This window comes from Balaenoptera ricei, chromosome 8 (assembly GCF_028023285.1).
Source record: "Balaenoptera ricei isolate mBalRic1 chromosome 8, mBalRic1.hap2, whole genome shotgun sequence".
Lineage (NCBI taxonomy): Eukaryota > Metazoa > Chordata > Mammalia > Artiodactyla > Balaenopteridae > Balaenoptera > Balaenoptera ricei.
The window spans coordinates 62903148-62919430 of NC_082646.1; the positions used below are offsets into that span (position 1 = coordinate 62903148).

General features: G+C 46.7%; 1 protein-coding gene across 6 annotated transcripts; it reads right to left on the reverse strand.

Moving 5' to 3' along the window:
- Positions 1-216: 216 nt before the first annotated feature.
- On the reverse strand, positions 217-16219 carry LRRC51 (leucine rich repeat containing 51). 6 transcript variants are annotated; one of them, XM_059930881.1, is made up of 7 exons: positions 16079-16219; positions 7651-7734; positions 6907-7044; positions 2249-2454; positions 1473-1649; positions 1177-1325; positions 220-894 (listed from the first exon to the last, which is right to left on the reverse strand). In XM_059930881.1, exons 3-7 carry the CDS (start codon positions 6986-6988, stop codon positions 753-755), a joined length of 756 nt encoding a protein of 251 aa, XP_059786864.1. In that variant the 5' UTR covers positions 6989-7044; positions 7651-7734; positions 16079-16219; the 3' UTR covers positions 220-752. The 6 variants fall into 6 exon arrangements, with proteins under 6 accessions (XP_059786869.1, XP_059786868.1, XP_059786864.1 ...); XM_059930882.1 differs by lacking the exon at positions 16079-16219 and adding an exon at positions 15955-16039; XM_059930885.1 differs by lacking the exons at positions 7651-7734; positions 16079-16219 and adding an exon at positions 15955-16020 and having other exon boundaries at positions 219-894.
- Positions 16220-16283: the final 64 nt, after the last annotated feature.

Genomic DNA, 16283 nt, shown 5'->3' on the forward strand with positions numbered 1-16283 from the left:
AGGGGCACTAAAAGGAATCAAGGAGATAAGGGTTCAGGGTTCCCAGGTCTTAGCTGAGACTTGGCCTGCACTAACCTCAGATTGGATAAGACTCAGCTTGTCCCTCCTCCAGTGATGGGAACACTGTCAAAGCTGAACAAACTTGAATCTGAGGCAGCTGTCACTGTTGTGGGTATTGCCTCAGGCTCAGTGGAATTACCAGGAAGCCTGGTGAGAGGGTGGAGGTATGCAGGGAGACCAACAGCACCTGGTACAGAGTCAGCAGACACATAGTTTCAAGCAGAAGATTCTTTTTATCAAGTGAAATCTTAAGTAGAATCATGACATGTAAACATGACAGTGGAACTACTCTCATCTGATTGAAGTGAGGGGTTCAGAGGTTACAGCCTGTCTTATTGGCCTCCTGTCATGGAAGCCTCTGAGGCATCTCCACAGAACCTTGGTGCTCTGTGAAGCAACTCTAACCTCAGGATATCTGAGCTGAAGAGTGCAAAGGGGCCCAGACAGGTTAGATAAGTTTCCCAAGGCCATGCAATCAGCCCAGGTCTTCTGCATCCCAAGCCAGCAGGCCTTTCCTTCCACTTCCTCCTTGTTTCAGTGAAGTGAGACCAGAGCTACTGGCGCTTGCCTGAGTTGGGGGGCATCTTTACATGGTATAAGAGACTTCTGATCTGCTGAACAGCTCAAATCATTTATTGTCAAACCAAACTGACCATCCCCGGGCCTTTAGGACTGCTGGGGTCCCAGGAACCTCAGAGTGCGTTGTGCTTGATCCAGACCTTCTTGGGTTTAATGTTCATGCGTTTCCACACTTCAGCTGTTGTGCGGTCTGCCTTGGTGACCCCACTGAAGTCGAACGTGGTGATACGGGGCAGGGTGCACAGCACATATTGCCTGTGGGGAAGACTTGGGCTGGGGGCCAGGCCCCCTTCTAGAACCCCTTTCCCCCTCCACCAGTCGCTCCTATCTCCTCTGACTGCAAGGAATGGAGGGACTTGAGTAGAGTGTGGGGGAGACTGAATTTATCCTGACTGACATCAAGAAATGCCTAAAGCCCTCTACTCCCTTCCCTGGTCCAAGCATAGCAGAAGGATGGCATTAGGTTTCTAACCCTAACCCTCCTCCTTTCCCTCATGGGAGCCCAGCTGGAGCCCACCTCCAGGGCAGGGCACTTACCTATACCCCTTCTCTTCCTCTATGGGGTTCCCATGGAGTGTCAGGCTGCGGAGCCGAGGGAGGACAGCCAGCTTGTTCACCTCTCCAAGGCGCTGGATGCTGTTGCCATGGAGGTAGAGCACACTCAAGTTGAAGAAAGTTGTCAGGACCTGTTGGGGAAGGAAACCGGAAGCTAGACTGGACAGAGCCGTGTATCTGTGCTCAGGACTGACTTGTGGGCAGAGAAGGAAGAGTTTGGGGAACGATTTGTCACCCCCAGAGCCATACTAGATTGATTCCAACCTACTTTTATTTACCTTTGAAGGGGTACAGGGGCACCACACTGACAGAGCACTGCGATCCGAGGGGCAGAAGGTATGGGCCTGGGTCCTATCACTGCCACTGACTTGCCAGGTGCCTGGGCTCTCCTGCTCCTCCTTGAGCCTTAGCTGTCCCTTCACTGAAGACCATTCCAGCTTTGGTGTTCTAAGATTCTATCATGACAGGGGACAGGGGACAGCATCATGCTAGGTACATAAGAGCTTTTAAAATAGTAGTTAAATTGAGATCACTGCACCTGGGGAACAGTTTCCAAGTCATACTCTAACTCCTTTCCCCTCTAACACAGATCCTGGATGAAAAGGGGCCAGTTTTGTTTGTTTCTTAAAATTTAGCCTGAGTTCATGGAAAGTAACTGCTGTACTTTTAGTACCTACCTCTGCAAAAGAACTTGGCACAAAGCACAGTGGGTGCCCAATAATAAGCTACAATTTTACTTCAGCCTCTTGTGTGAAGGCTTGCTATGTGCCGGTTGCTTTTCCATATGTTCTCATTTAATCCTCACAAAATGTTTATAATGCTGGCATATTATCCCCATTTTTCAGACAGCAAGGCTGAGGTTTTGAAAGGTTAGGAGCTTGCTCAAGGTCACAAAGTCAGAGGCAGATCTAGTATTTGAACCTATATCTATCTGAGCCCACAGCCATGTGCTTTGCAGGGCACCATGCTGCCTCACTACTTCCTTGATAATACGTGGGAGGTGGAGAGGCTGGGGGCTGGACAAGGTGGCTTCAGGTCCACCCTCTGGACTCACAGGGTCAATGGAAGTCAGGTCGTTGAAGGACAGGTCAATCCAGGCCAGGTTCTCCGGATGCTCCAGAAGCTGTGAAACCACATGGTTGAAGTCTCTCAGGTCATTGAGGACATTGTTGTTCAGCCACAGGGACTGAGACATTGACTTCCCTGACTTTGCGTGCCTTAGTGGTCGTAGCCCTGTCCGTGGCTCCTCGCTTAACAGATCTGTGGGGACAGAGTGAACTTTGGGTATGTCATCTTTGCTTTTCTGGCTCTGGGGGGTGGCAAAGGAACAGAACTGGGAGGATTTGTAGCTAGAGGAGCTGGTAGGGCCAGAATCCCATGCTTGTGTCTAGTGCGACTGTATGCACTGTTCCCCAGACCCCAGCAGTCAGAGTGAGCTTGGATTAAGGGTCAAACACTTCCCATCCCAAACTCTTGGTTTGGGTCACGTGCTCCTCTCAGGTCTATTGTATCATTGGGTCCTCTGTGTACCACCCCTGTGTGGGAATTGGAGGGAGGCGGATTTTATAGATGAAGAAACCAAGAAGCAGAGGTGTTGGACTTGAGCCAAGATGCTGAAGCACAAAATCCAGAATTATCCACTGGTAGAGCCTATAGAGTCCACTTCAATGTCACACTCTCTTGATGTCCTCTCCCTCTTCCATTAGTATTGAGTAACTGCTACGTGCCAGATACTGGATATACAATGGTGAACAAAATGAGAGATAAGCTCTGTATGAATAATAGAGCAGGGGTGAAGCAGATGTTTATGCCTTGGAGGAGCTCAGATGGGAAAGATGAAAACGGACGGTCAATATACTATAATAAATGCTATTTAAGTGGTGGAAGCATGGAAAAGGGTCTCCTAACCCAGTTGGGGAACTTAGGGAAGTTTCCCAGGGAAGGTGAAGCCTGAGCTGGATATCTCAGTGGGTTAGGAGACGTTAACCAGGCAAAGAAGGGTGGAAAGGGCGAGAAGAGCATGAGCAAAGGCACAGAGGTATGGAATGGCGTGGGTGCACACACACGTACTACACAAGGGGCCAAGGAGGGAAAAGGAGACACGGAGCCTTGAAAAGCAGGCTGAGTATCTTAGACTTTATCCTGTAGAAGATGGGAAGCCACTGGAGGGTTGAAAGCAAAGAAGATGATTCAGCTCTCTCAATTCAGAAAGATCACTCTGAAGGTTTAGTGTGGAGCATGGATTGTAGGGAGTGGGTGGGACTGGAAGACCAATTTGCCTCTTTCAGTCATCTAAGCAAGGATGAGAGGGACATACAAACAGCATGACTTGATGGTTGACTAGATACAAGGGTAGAATAATATTCCAGGATGTTGGGACTTCCCTGGCGGTCCAGTGGTTAAGACTCTGCACTTCCAACACAGGGGGCGCAGGTTTGATCCCTGGTCTGGGAACTAAGATCCCACATGCTGTGTGGCGCAGCCAAAAAAAAAAAATTCAAGGGTGTTGCTCAGTTTTCTTGATGACTGGTGAGATGCCAGTCCTATGAACTGATACAGGATTAAGAAAAGGAGAAGAGGGACTTCCCTGGTGGTCCAGTGGTAAAGAATCTGCCTTCCAATGCAGGGGACGTGCGTTCGATCCCTGGTCAGGGAACTAAGATCCCACATGCCGCAGGGCAACTAAACCTGCGTGCCACAACTACTGAGCCTGCGTGTCTCAACTAGGGAGCCCGTGTGCCGCAAACTACAGAGCCCGCATGCCACAACTAGAGAGAGGAAAAACCCGCACACCACAACTAGAGAGGAGCCCACACGCTGCAGCGAAGAGCCCGCGTGTGCTGCAACAAAAAGATCCCACATGCTGCAATGAAGATCCCGCGTGCCGCAACTAAGACCCGACGCAGCCAGAAAGAAAAATCAATCAATCAGTCAAAATTTTAAAAAAAACGAAAAACAGTTGGGAAGGTGATGAGTTCAGGCTTGGCCTTGGCATGTCTGAGGTTCCTATAGTACTGGAAAGAGGAGAAGCCAAGTAAGCAGTTGGATATGAAGGAGACATAGACTTGAGAATCATTAGCATAGAGTACAAGTTAGAGAAATAGATGAGATTCTTCAAGCAGAGCGAGGGTGGGGGGAGGGGGCATCCATTAAAGAAGTTAAGAACCAGGGCAGGGCAGGGAGAACCAGGAGGCTCACAGTCTGTCAGTGGCAGAGTAAGAACCATACACCAGCTCTGGCTGAGGTGACTAGATGTTTCCTGTTGCCTCTGTGCCTTTAGTTACTTGTCTAAAGCTGCCTCCCAGAAAGGAAGCAGTATTTTCTGAACTGGTCCGCTTGTCTTCACCCTCTCCTCAGCTCTTACTGGACACACTTCTCTTCCACCCCCACCCAGCTTAAACTTCTTCTCCTCAGCTGCAGGTCAGGCAGCATCCACCAGGTGGCTCTCTGTCGTGGTCCTGGAGTGAGCAGACCCACAGTTGGGGCCTGAGGGTGGGGGGAGGTGGCAGGAGGGTCATGGAGCGGAGTACCCCAGCTCGTGAATAAACTCCTAATCCTGACCCCCAACCTCACATCTCCTGACTGCAAACCCTGAAATGAAAAGACAGATGAGTAAAAGTTAAGATCAAAATAAGCCCACCTACGGACTAGCCTCCAGTCTGATGAGGCAGCAGCTTGGGGAATGCCAGCAAGCATGGGCTGATCCCCAGCTCAGGGGGAGCCACTGGGGATGGTATTGCCTAGAACTTGAGGCTGCCTGGGGTTGCTGTTATCATGGATCATGGGTGGAGGAGGGTGTCCAGGCTGCTCTCCTCCGACTCCATCAGAGCACTGCATTGCCTGAGGATCTGTCAAAGCTGCCCTGTTCAGAGTAGGCCAAGGCAGGTCTGGAAATTGGACCACAGATATCAACACTCAAGAGAACTAGGGGTTGTCTAGCCCCAGGAAGATCTGGGGAAAACATAATTCTGTCTTCATATCTATGAAGGGTTGCCATGCAGCTTTTCCCATGTGTCCCCAGAGAACATGTGTTTGATGTGAAGAACTGCCTTGTGTCATTCCTCACCCTGTAATGGAAGGGCTGGTAGGTGTGTGGTATGGGACTCCCTTAACTGTGGGTTTGTGAGCAGTTAGAGCATTATGGGTTGGAGGTAGTAGACTGGATGCCTTCTAAAGTCACTGCCATTTCAGATTCTATGATCCATATATTGATTAATTCAGGAAATAGTGTACCAAGTACCCCCAAACTCTACCCTGTCCTCTAACCCCAATTTTAAGTCAGTGCAGCAAATGCCCTGGGGAACCTGAGGGGACTGGCCTTTTGGGGCTTAGATGTGCCTCTCCTTCTCCCTTCCCCACTCAGCAAGGAGCACTATGCCTGGCATACGTGTACAGACCTACACACACATATATAGAAGGCTTAATAGTAGTGGGTGCTCAAGATTTAACTATTAAATGAAAGACAGGGCATCTGTGCAGATTATGTTTTGTGCTGTGCAGTTATCCTTGGTCATAGTAGCTTGTCTCTCCCCTCCTTCTGAGGACACCATAGAGGGCTAAGCCACACTCCCCCCTCAGAGCTAGGAATTCTCAGGGTAGGTAGGAGCCATACTTCTCTCCTTCCTCTGTCACCTCAGCTATCTTGTACATAGCCATTATTGCAGCTAAAACCCTGTGAAACATGGACTACATCAATCAGAAGTGATGCTGTGCATAATAAAGGAGGATCACGGCAAGTGGGTGTGTGCTATGAGAGAACAAATGGGAGTTACTGTTGCAGCTGATGCCAACCCAAGTAGTAAGTACCCTAAACCCAAACCCAAGTAGTATCCAGTACCCTTGATAACTATTCACGTGCTTCCTGAACTTAAAGGTGGCCACTGCTCGCCTAAGAGAGTCGACCAAAGCCAGATAATGGGTCTAGGTTATGTTGATGCCAACCTGTGTTCTGTGAAGGCAGATGTACTGATGTGTTTATGAGAGCAGATAACAAAGACAGAAGAACTTCCCTGGGAAGAAGCATATTCCCTTGAGAATATGATCTTGATGAGAGACTCCCTCTGTCCCCTCCTGAAAGGTTCTAGGTGCCCATTTACAAACACACTGAATGATAAAATAGGAATGAGCGTGGGCAGTGCTGGGACCTGTAATAAGTGTGGGTGATAATGGAATAAACTTGGATATGACTGGAATGAATATAAAATTTGTCAATAAATATTTAGACTGGAAACATGCCAGTTTGTTAATAACAAGACCTTGCATGTTTTACCAATGATCAGAACAGGCTTGTGTCCTCAGACAGAGGAGAGTGGGTTCTGCCTGTTGGCTGGGACTCTGTAGCAGCCTGTGTTTTCCTTTCATTAGTCTCTTCTCTCCAGGTAAAAAATGGAGAATAAAACTATTGGCTGATAGACTGGCTCTCCAGTTTTCTTCCACCTGACTATCTTGCTGTAGCCTGGCTTCTTTTGAAGATCATCAGTTACCCTGAAAGCCCCCTGGTTCCTTTCAGATTTGCTGTTAATTTTTAAAAAGGCCAAACTCTTCCACCCCCACCTCCCTACCCATTACTCTCCCCAAAAGCGCAACAACAAAAATCCCATATGCTTATGGGAAGAATCTCTTTAGGCTTTTAAGTAGAAGACTGGCTTCTCCCTAGGGACCACACCCATCCTGCTGCCATGGTGAGTGGAATATTGTGCTCTGGGGGCTGACCTTGGGTCACGTGGATGCTTCGGAAGGAGTAGTCAAGAGGGGGCTCTTGCACCGAAGTGTTCATATAGTCCTGTTTGTTCATAGCTCAGGCCATCGTTTGTCAGGTGTAAGCATGGGCCCTGGGAATCCGGGTTCAGCCTGGGAGGACAGAGAAGGACTGGTGTTCGGCCCTCAGGTTTCCTCATAGCTCTCCACCCCTGCTATATACCCTCCACTACTCCAGGTTTGCGTGGCTGCATTTCTACTTTAAGATAACAATCATGATTCCTTGCATTTGTAGGGCACTTCCTACTTCTCTGAGCACCTTCACATTCCTTAGAGTTCATTGATAGTTATAATACCCATTTGTACTTTCCAAAGAAACTGAGGCCCCAGGGTGAAAGCACTTGCCCAAAGTTAAGCCAGTGAGTCAGTTGTGGACTGCAATCCTAGTCTTCTGAATCCTACTCTGAGGCCCTTTCTGCTACTCCATAGTAGTTGCCATGAAAGCTGTCTTGATACCTACCCTCTGGTGACATCAACTGGGCTATTCTATTGCAAACCCCTGAGGGCCTCACTGGATCTGGTGTCTGACAGCCCTTTGCAGTCTGACCCAGATGGGGATTTGCTACCTTCTCTGCTCACCTTGTCTGTCAGCCCCATTATCTTTTCATCTGAGACCCTACTTTCAGCTACATCCTGAATGTAGTCATATATATATAAACATACATACACATAAAACCAGAGTCTGCCTCACTCACTCACCTGTCACTGATGCCTGAAACTCCACCATTAGGGATTCATTCCTTTGGGTTCAGGGATTGTTCCCTGTTAAAATGGAAATACCCCCTGAGAGGGGTGAACACAGTGTTATCAGTCATTTACAATGTGGTGTGAATTGTCTTATCAGATCCTTTCCAATTTGTTAGCTCAAATAAAGCTCAATTTTTCGACTGGGCTGAGCCATGAGAACACCACTCACCTGTGAAGAGGAGAGCTGACACACTTTACGAGGGGTTTTGTATGTGACACAAACAAAAGACAAACAGACTGACAAATACATGTCCCAGTCAACCTCCCCTTCTCACTTCATCCACTGCTGTCACCTCCTTTGCATTTACTACTTTACTTGCTTTCCAAAAGGATTTGAGGTATTTTACGGTAATAACGCACTCATAAAACAGGATGATTTGTAGAACAGAGCTGTCCAACGGAAATATAATGAACATCACAAATGTAAGCCACGTGTATAGTTTCTTTTTCCACATATGTAATTTAAAATTTTCTAGTAGAAAGAAAAGTCAAAAGAAACAGGTGAGGTTAAGTTTAATAATATATTTTATTTAACCCAATATATCCAAGATATCACTCAACATATAATTGATATTAAAATTTGAGATACTTTACACTTACAGCACATCCCAACTGGGACAAGCTACCTGTCAAGTGCTTAATAGCCACTTGTGACTAGAGGCTACCATACTGGACAGTACAGATATAGAAAATGAAAACATGGAAGAGAAAGATTAGAAGCCAGAATAAAGGAAGAGAGAGAGAGAAACCAGGGAATTAGGAAACTATGCCTCTATTTATCCCTGAAATTCCTGGCAGCTAAAGCAAAAGTGGAAACCTTAGTATATGTGGTTCTCATCATTCAATTCAAAGAAACAATTTGTATCCAGAGACTATGAAATTCACAAATGTTCTTAAAATGGAATTTCTCTTAAGAAACCATGGACCTGATAGCTTATAATTCAGCTTAAGCTTAATACAGTCTAGATAAATTCCTTTTTTGGTGACTAAACATATGAAGGATAGAGTTTAACAGGTTTAGAGGAATGGAAAGTGAGTGTCTTCCTCTCAAAAAGCAGCAGTCTCAACTGAGCTTTGGGGAAGTGCTGGCTTGAGTCACTTCACAGCTGAATTCTCTGTCAAGTGTGAGACTGGCCTGATGGGCATGGGCTGTTGACTGGGGAGACCTGAATCTTTGGATATCAAATCTCCAGACACAACAAAGAACACATTCTTTTGTAGAAATAGAGGAAGCTGGCTTGCTTCTCACCTAGAACCCACAAGAAATTTGATGCCTCTGAGCAAGACTGGGTACTTTTCTCAAGTTGGGACCCCAGAGTTCAGCACTACAGGACATGGATTTTAGCTTAAAATATTTAAGGGCATATTTTTACCATTAATCTCCTTGACCATCAGAGAACCTCAGTGCAGTTCCAAAGGACTTCTGATTTTGTGTAGCACCAGCTCCTGAAGCATTTTTCTGGATGAATTAGTATTAAAAATAGAGCCCCGGGGCTTCCCTGGTGGCGCAGTGGTTAAGAATCTGCCTGCCGATGCAGGGGACACGGGTTCGAGCCCTGGTCCGGGAAGATCCCATATGCCGTGGAGCAACTAAGCCCGTGTGCCACAACTACTGAGCCTGCGCTCTAGAGCCCACGAGCCACAACTACTGAGCCTGTGTGCCACAACTACTGAAGCCCGCGTGCCTAGAGCCTGTGCTCGGCAACAAGAGAAACCTCCACAATGAGAAGCCCGTGCACTGCAACGAAGAGTAGCCCCCGCTCGCCGCAACTAAAGAAAGCCCGAGTGCAGCAACGAAGACCCAATGCAGCCATAAATAAATACATAAATAAATCAATTTATTTATTTATTTTAAAAAAATGGAGCCCCAAGTAGTTGGACAAATTTGCCCATTGGAAAGGGTTATTAGTCTTCTCCATTTAAACACCAGCCCAGGCTGTGAGCTAGTATTGTGTCTTATTCATCATCTAACACAGAACCTGGCTTACAGCAGGCACTCAGGAAATGTTTGTGGGAGGAATTAATGAGAAACTGCCAAATACAAGGATTTCTGTTTTGGGGGTGTTGATGCTAAGCTGCACTTTCTAACAATTGGCTCCGAGGTTCAGCTATTTCAGTCCACACCTCATTCACAGTAAGATATTTAATTCAATTCTTCAAACATTTGTTGAGTGCCTGCTGCCCTATGCTTGACCAGAAGGAATGAAGCCAAGATACAAATAATAGAACCCTGTCTGTAAAGAGCACAGGAAATCCTGCTGGGTTGCTATTGATTGTGGCAAACCAGCCTGCATCCAGTTCTAAGAAACAGCTGCCTACTTAGTGAATACTCTCATGTTTCAGTACTCAGCTCTAGTATACCCTCTTTGATGAACACTTTCTTTCCAGATAAAATTGATCATTGTGCCCTGTATCAGATTGATTCCCTTGATGAACCCTATCATGGTCTCCCCTATATCCATCTCTTTTGCCCTCTAACCTTGTAGTTCCATCCACTCTGATGCTGGGTTCAGCCATGCGACTTGCTTTGGCCAACAGGATGTTGGTAAACATGAAGCAAATAGAAGCTTAAAGAGAGGACTTGCCCTGTGCTCTTTGCCAGTGCCAAGAGAACATGGTTAGCCTGCTGGAGGGGTATGAGAAATGTGTAGGTGAGATATGTGAAAAAGAGAGCCAGTGATCCCAGGTGAGGCCATCCTAGACTAGCCTATAGCCAGCCTACCCGAAGGCAAGATCAGGAGAGTCACCCAACCCACATGTGACTGCAAACACATGAATCAGCCCTGTCAAGACCAGAAGAAACACATGGCTGACTCGGAGACTTGGAAGCAATAATAAATGTTTATTGTTTTAAGCCACCATGTTTTTGGATGGTTTGTTATACAGCAATAACTAATTGATATATGCGCCCACTGTACTTTGAATAAAATTTCATCACAGCCTGTTTCCTTATCTGTAAAATGGAGACAAACCCTGTCTTGAGAGCTGTTGTATGTCCTGTAGCAGGTGTTCAATAAATTGAACCAGTTGTACTCTCTGTACTCATTTCTTTATAACCTACTTCCTGTTCCCTCCTTGTAAGCTTGAGGACAGGGAAAGAAGTCAGACTTCTTTCTCTCTTCCCACCATTACCCTGCACCAAGCCTGGGTATTCACTAAAGCCTTGATGGATAAATGGAGAAATGAAAGAAGAAATGAAGGAATAAATGAATGATATCTTCAAGGTGTCACATAGTGAACCTGACTGCTGGGGAGAACTGACGAGCCTTGAGGTTGCCTTACTCGCTCCAGTGGCTATGTTTTTGGAGTCAGTCTTTCCCAGCTGCTATTCAGCCTCATGACCAGGAGCTAGTCAGACCCTAGCGCCTTCCTCATTTGTCTACATTGACTGAATTGATGAATGATAGGGTTAGGGGCATACCTGCTCTGTTTTGGAGTTTTTTTTCTCCCGATTGGAAATATCGTTTACTGTTTTTCTTTTTTAATTTTAAAAGTTAACGTTATAGCTGAATAAAGTCAAACAACATAGAGAGATACATCAAGTGAAAACTAAAAGTGTGGCTCTCCATCTCACTCTCCAAGAACGCTCATGATTTACAGTTTGGGAATATAACCTCCTAGAAGACGTATATAACAAAATTATGTATATATATACATATATATATATACATTTTTAATTATTTATTTTTGTTCATTTATTTTTGGCTGTGTTGGGTCTTCGTTTCTGTGCGAGGGCTTTCTCTAGTTGCGGCGAGCGGGGGCCACTCTTCATCGCGGTGTGCGGGCCTCTCACTATCGTGGCCTCTCCTGTTGCGGAGCACAAGCTCCAGATGTGCAGGCTCAGTAGTTGGGGCACACGGGCCTAGTTGCTCCGCGGCCTGTGGGATCTTCCCAGACCAGGGCTCGAACCCATGTCCCCTGCATTGGCAGGCAGATTCTCAACCACTGTGCCACCAGGGAAGCCCAATTATGTATATTTTAAAATAAACACATACTGTCTGTTCTTTTGTAAAGCTATTTTTTCTTTTCAAATTGTTGTAGACTCTCTTACCCTTTATAATAGTTGCAGAGTGTTCCATAGAATTTGTGTGTACCCTACTTTAACTTTACTTGGGCTCCCCCGTTGGTGCAGTGGTTAAGAATCCGCCTGCCTGTGGCACATATATACAATGGAGTATTACCCAGCCATAAAAAGAAACGAAATTGAGTTATTTGTAGTGAGGTGGATGGACCTAGAGTCTATCATACAGAGTGAAGTAAGTCAGAAAGAGAAAAACAAATGCCGTATGCTAACACATATATATGGAATCTAAAAAAAAAAAAGTGGTACTGATGAACCTAGTTGCAGGGCAGGAATAAAGAGATAGACATAGAAAATGGACTTGAGGACTTGGAGTGGGAGGGGGAAGCTGGGGCGAAGTGAGAGTAGCATCGACATACACACTACCGGATGTAAAATAGTTGGCTGGTGGGAAGCAGCAGCATAGCACAGGGAAATAGGTTTGGTGCTTTGCGATGACCTAGAGGGGGGATAGGGAGGATGGGAGGGAGGCTCAAGAGAGAGGGGATATGGGGACATGTGTATGCATATGGCTGATTCGCTTTGTTGTGCAACAGAATCTAACACAGTATTGTGAAGCAATTATACTCCAATAAAGATCTATTTAGGACTTCCCTGGTGGCGCAGTGGTTAGGAATCCACCTGCCAGTGCGGGGGACACGGGTTCGAGCCCTGGTCCAGGAAGATCCCACATGCCGTGGAGCAACGAAGCCCGTGCGCCACAACTACAGAGCCTGCGCTCTGGCGCCCGCAAGCCACAACTGCTGAGCCTGTGTGCCACAGCTACTGAAGCCCACGAGCCTAGAGCCCGTGCTCTGCAATAGAAGAAGGTACCGCAATGAGAAGTCCACGCACCACAACGAAGACCCAACACGGCCAAAAATTAAAAAAAAAAAAAAAAAAGATCTATTTAAAAAAATAATAAGTTAAGGCTTGGGAGTCAGAAGAAAAAAAAAAAAGAATCCGCCTGCCAATGCAGGGGACACGGGTTCGAGCCCTGGTCCGGGAAGATCCCACATGCCGCGGAGCAAATAAGCCTGTACGCCACAACTACTGAGCCTGCGCTGTAGAGCCCGCGAGCCACAACTACTGAGCCTGCGCTCTAGAGCCCGTGAACCACAGCTACTGAAGCCCACGCACCTAGAGCCCGTGCTCCGCGACAAGAGAAGCCACCGCGATGAGAAGCCCGCGCACCACAACAAAGAGTAGCCCCCTATCGCCGCAACTAGAAAAAGCCCGCGTGCAGCAACAAAGAACCAACTCAGCCAAAAATAAAATAAAATAAATTTATATAAAAAAAAACTTTACTTAATTTAACTTCATTTAACCAATCCCAAGTTGATCATGGAAATTTGTTTTCAGTTTTTGGAAATTGCTAACAATTGGAATTTGATTTGTTGATAGCCTGTCCCTTCTCTCTCTCAGGTAAGTAGCAACATGATGGCCCAGGAAGCTTTGAGGAATATTCAGATGAAGAGATCTGATAGGAGATTCAACAGCCTGGCCTAGTGAGGGTTTCTATTTATGGGCTACAGGTGGAAGAAAAACCAAAGACTGTCATGAAAAGTCTTCCACATAATCTAATGTATTCTGGGAAGTTATGTTTCCAGGTGCCAAAGGTAGGCCCCAAATTCAAACTGGTTCCTGCCCATCTCTCTACTCCCATCTCTTATCCTCACCTCCAATTCTCCAGACCAGCCAAATGCAACTACTTGGAGTAAGTTCTCTGCACCTGCCTCTGGGCTTCTGCACATCCAGCTTTCTCTGCTTGGAGTACAGTTTCTTCTTCTTTTTGCCTTGCTAATTTTTAATGACTCAGCTCCGGTTTCCCTTTTTTCTGAGGAGCCTACCCTCATGCCCAAGTCTAGATGTGCGACTTCTCTTCTGGACTCCCATAACACCCTATATTTACCCTTGGTAGCACTCGTAACACTAGGATTATCTCCTTACTATCTGTGTGTACATAAACTCCACCAGGGCAGAAGCCATGTTTTTCTCATGGTTGTATCCTGACAGTGGAGGCAAGTAGTACGTACCTAACAATATGTTAAACATTGCAACAGTGAATAACACTATAAAGGAGAGGGACACAAGGTTGCTATAATTGAGGGATCTGAGCTGCTCTGGGCAGTCAGGGGAGATAGTCCTAAAGAAGTGATTGACAGGGACTTCCCTGGCGGTCCAGTGGTTAAGACTCTGTGCTTCCAATGCAGGGGCGCGTGGGTTCATCCTTGGTGGGGGAACTAAGATCCCACATGCCACGCGGCTCGGCCAAAAAAAAAAAAAAATTGATCGAGAGAAATCTGAAGGATAAGTACAAATTAACTATGGCAGAGGGAAAAGATGAACATTCCAGGAAGAAATAACAGCATGTGCAAAGGCTCTATGGTAAGTGGTTACTTGGAAATTTTGAAGACCTTAAAGAAGGCCATATAACTGGAGGGAGAGTGGGAGGGAAATGTATGGTTAGACTGGAGGCTGGAAAGATGGGCAGGAGTCAAGCTGAGATGTTGCTTGATGCTAAGAGCAATAGGAAGCCCAAGGTATATTTTTAATTGGGGGTATTGTGGGGAAAGTGAACAATATCAGATTTGCATTTTGAAGGATTACTCTGGTTGCAGTATGCAAAATGGCTCCGAGGGAAGGCAGGAAGGATGTGATGGTAGCTACGACTAGAGAAAAGATATTTAGAAGTAAAGCTGACAGGATTTTATGATGGATGGGAAATGAAAGAGGTATTAAAGATAATGCTTGTTTTTTTACTTCCGTAATGGTGGACAGAGGTGAGAACACTGGAAGAAATTCAGGCTTGGAGTACATAGGGATTATGAGTTCAGCTGCAAACATGTTGAGTTTGGATGTTTTTGAGATATCCTAAAGGAGATGTTGAAGATGCAATTTGTTATATAGATCTGGAGCTTGGAGATGAGGGTTGGGTGGGGTTGGAGATACACACTCCTGTACATCTGCATATAGGTGGTAAATGAAGTTGTGGATGTGGACGAGAATATCCAAGAAGAGAATCTAGAGTGAGGTGGGAAGTGGGCCTAGGACCAAGCATGGGGGAGCTTTAAGACAGTAAGTGGACCAATCAGGGCCAGCTAGGAGCCAGCCAGAAGCTAACTAATCATGGCAGCATCAGACATGGGTGCTGTGTTAGCAAGACTGTTTACTTATTGTTTAGTTAAATCTGTTTGATTCCCATTGTCTTTAGTCTCTCTAGTTACCTTTCCCCATTTAAACTTTCAAGGAAGGATCTGAAACCCATTCAGGCTGAAATGTAAATAACTCAATGTAGGCAATACAAGTTTCTTTTCCCTGGGGCAGTTTATCTTACTACTTTGAACAAGTCCTTAAGCTAGAGAGGCTGTAGGCTCAAGCTAGAGACTTGGCTGGAAGTTGGCAAACGGGGGTCTAGTCCTAGCTGTCACTGACTTGGTGTGTGGCCTCCAGCAAGTCACTGCTCCTCGCTAGGTTTCAGTTTTCCAATCTGTGAAATGGGGATAAATATCCTTGAACTCACAAAGCTCAAAAGAAAGACTGGATGTGAAGACACTGGGTAAGTTGTAATAGATCTGTCATGAAGACTGAAAAGGAGTGAAGCTCTAACTGCAGAACTTGGAGAAGCAGACCACAGAGGAGGTGTAGGGAGAAGAAGTAATTTAAGGACAGGACCCCTAATAAGTATGTGTGGGAAGATCCTGCTGACTCTCTGAAAAGGAGGCTCTACCCTGGGGTCTTCCTGCTTGGAAGGAAAGGGGCAGTTCAAGCCCCAGAAAGTTTCCTACAAATCCAGAATTAGGGACTGTGATTTACTCTAATCTTACTCCCATGTCTTGAAGAGGGTCTCAGTCGACCAGAGGAAAACCAACCCCATGTCTGAGGACGTTTCAGATCTCCCAGGATGTGTCAGGGATTTGAGACAGTAGTATTAGGGGGTCCCATCTTTGTGATGGGGGAGGTTCTTAAGCACCCCCAAATCTGTCTGGGTATGTGTCTCAGCCTTCCCTTCCCTCCCCGCGCCCGTCTATCCCATATGGGTTTGTGTCTTGTTCACTGCGAAAAGGGATAAGGGGTAACGGGGGAAGGTCTCAGGTCCCCGAGAAAGGAAGCTCTTAGTCTTTCCGTGCGCCCCTCCCCTCTCCATAGAGTTCTTGTCCCCTAGAGCAGGTTTCCTGTTTTCCCGCCCAACTCACCCGCAGTTGCTTCCCCTCCAGTCTCTGCGTCCCACTATCTCAGGGTTACTCAGAGCAACTCCATGGTAACTACGTATGTCACCACGTCCCAGCTGAGCGCCGTAGGCGCTGCCGCGATGCCTACCGGGAGCTGTAGTCCGTCAGGGGCTGGGTTCCAAGGCCGCGGGCGGTGCAGGGATTTGTAGTTGCCTTCGCCCTCAAGCCGAGGGCCGGGGTCCGGAAGTTGTGGCACCCTTTCTCCCTTTCCAGTGGCCCTCACACTTCCTTTTCCCGGGTCCTCCAGCGTGCTCTTGCGTGCGACGCCAGCCGACAGGGGCCAATTGAAGGGC

What these genes read in the sequence shown, in the direction of transcription:
- LRRC51 (XM_059930885.1), bottom strand. Translation starts at nt 6,988, where the DNA reads ATGAACAAACAGGACTATATGAACACTTCGGTGCAAGAGCCCCCTCTT. An exon ending in ACCTGACTTCCATTGACCCT is followed by an intron (nt 1,650 to 2,248) that starts GTGAGTCCAGAG and finishes CTGTCATGATAG; the next exon opens with AATCTTAGAACACCAAAGCT. An exon ending in GCCCCTGTACCCCTTCAAAG is followed by an intron (nt 1,326 to 1,472) that starts GTAAATAAAAGT and finishes CTTCCCCAACAG; the next exon opens with GTCCTGACAACTTTCTTCAA.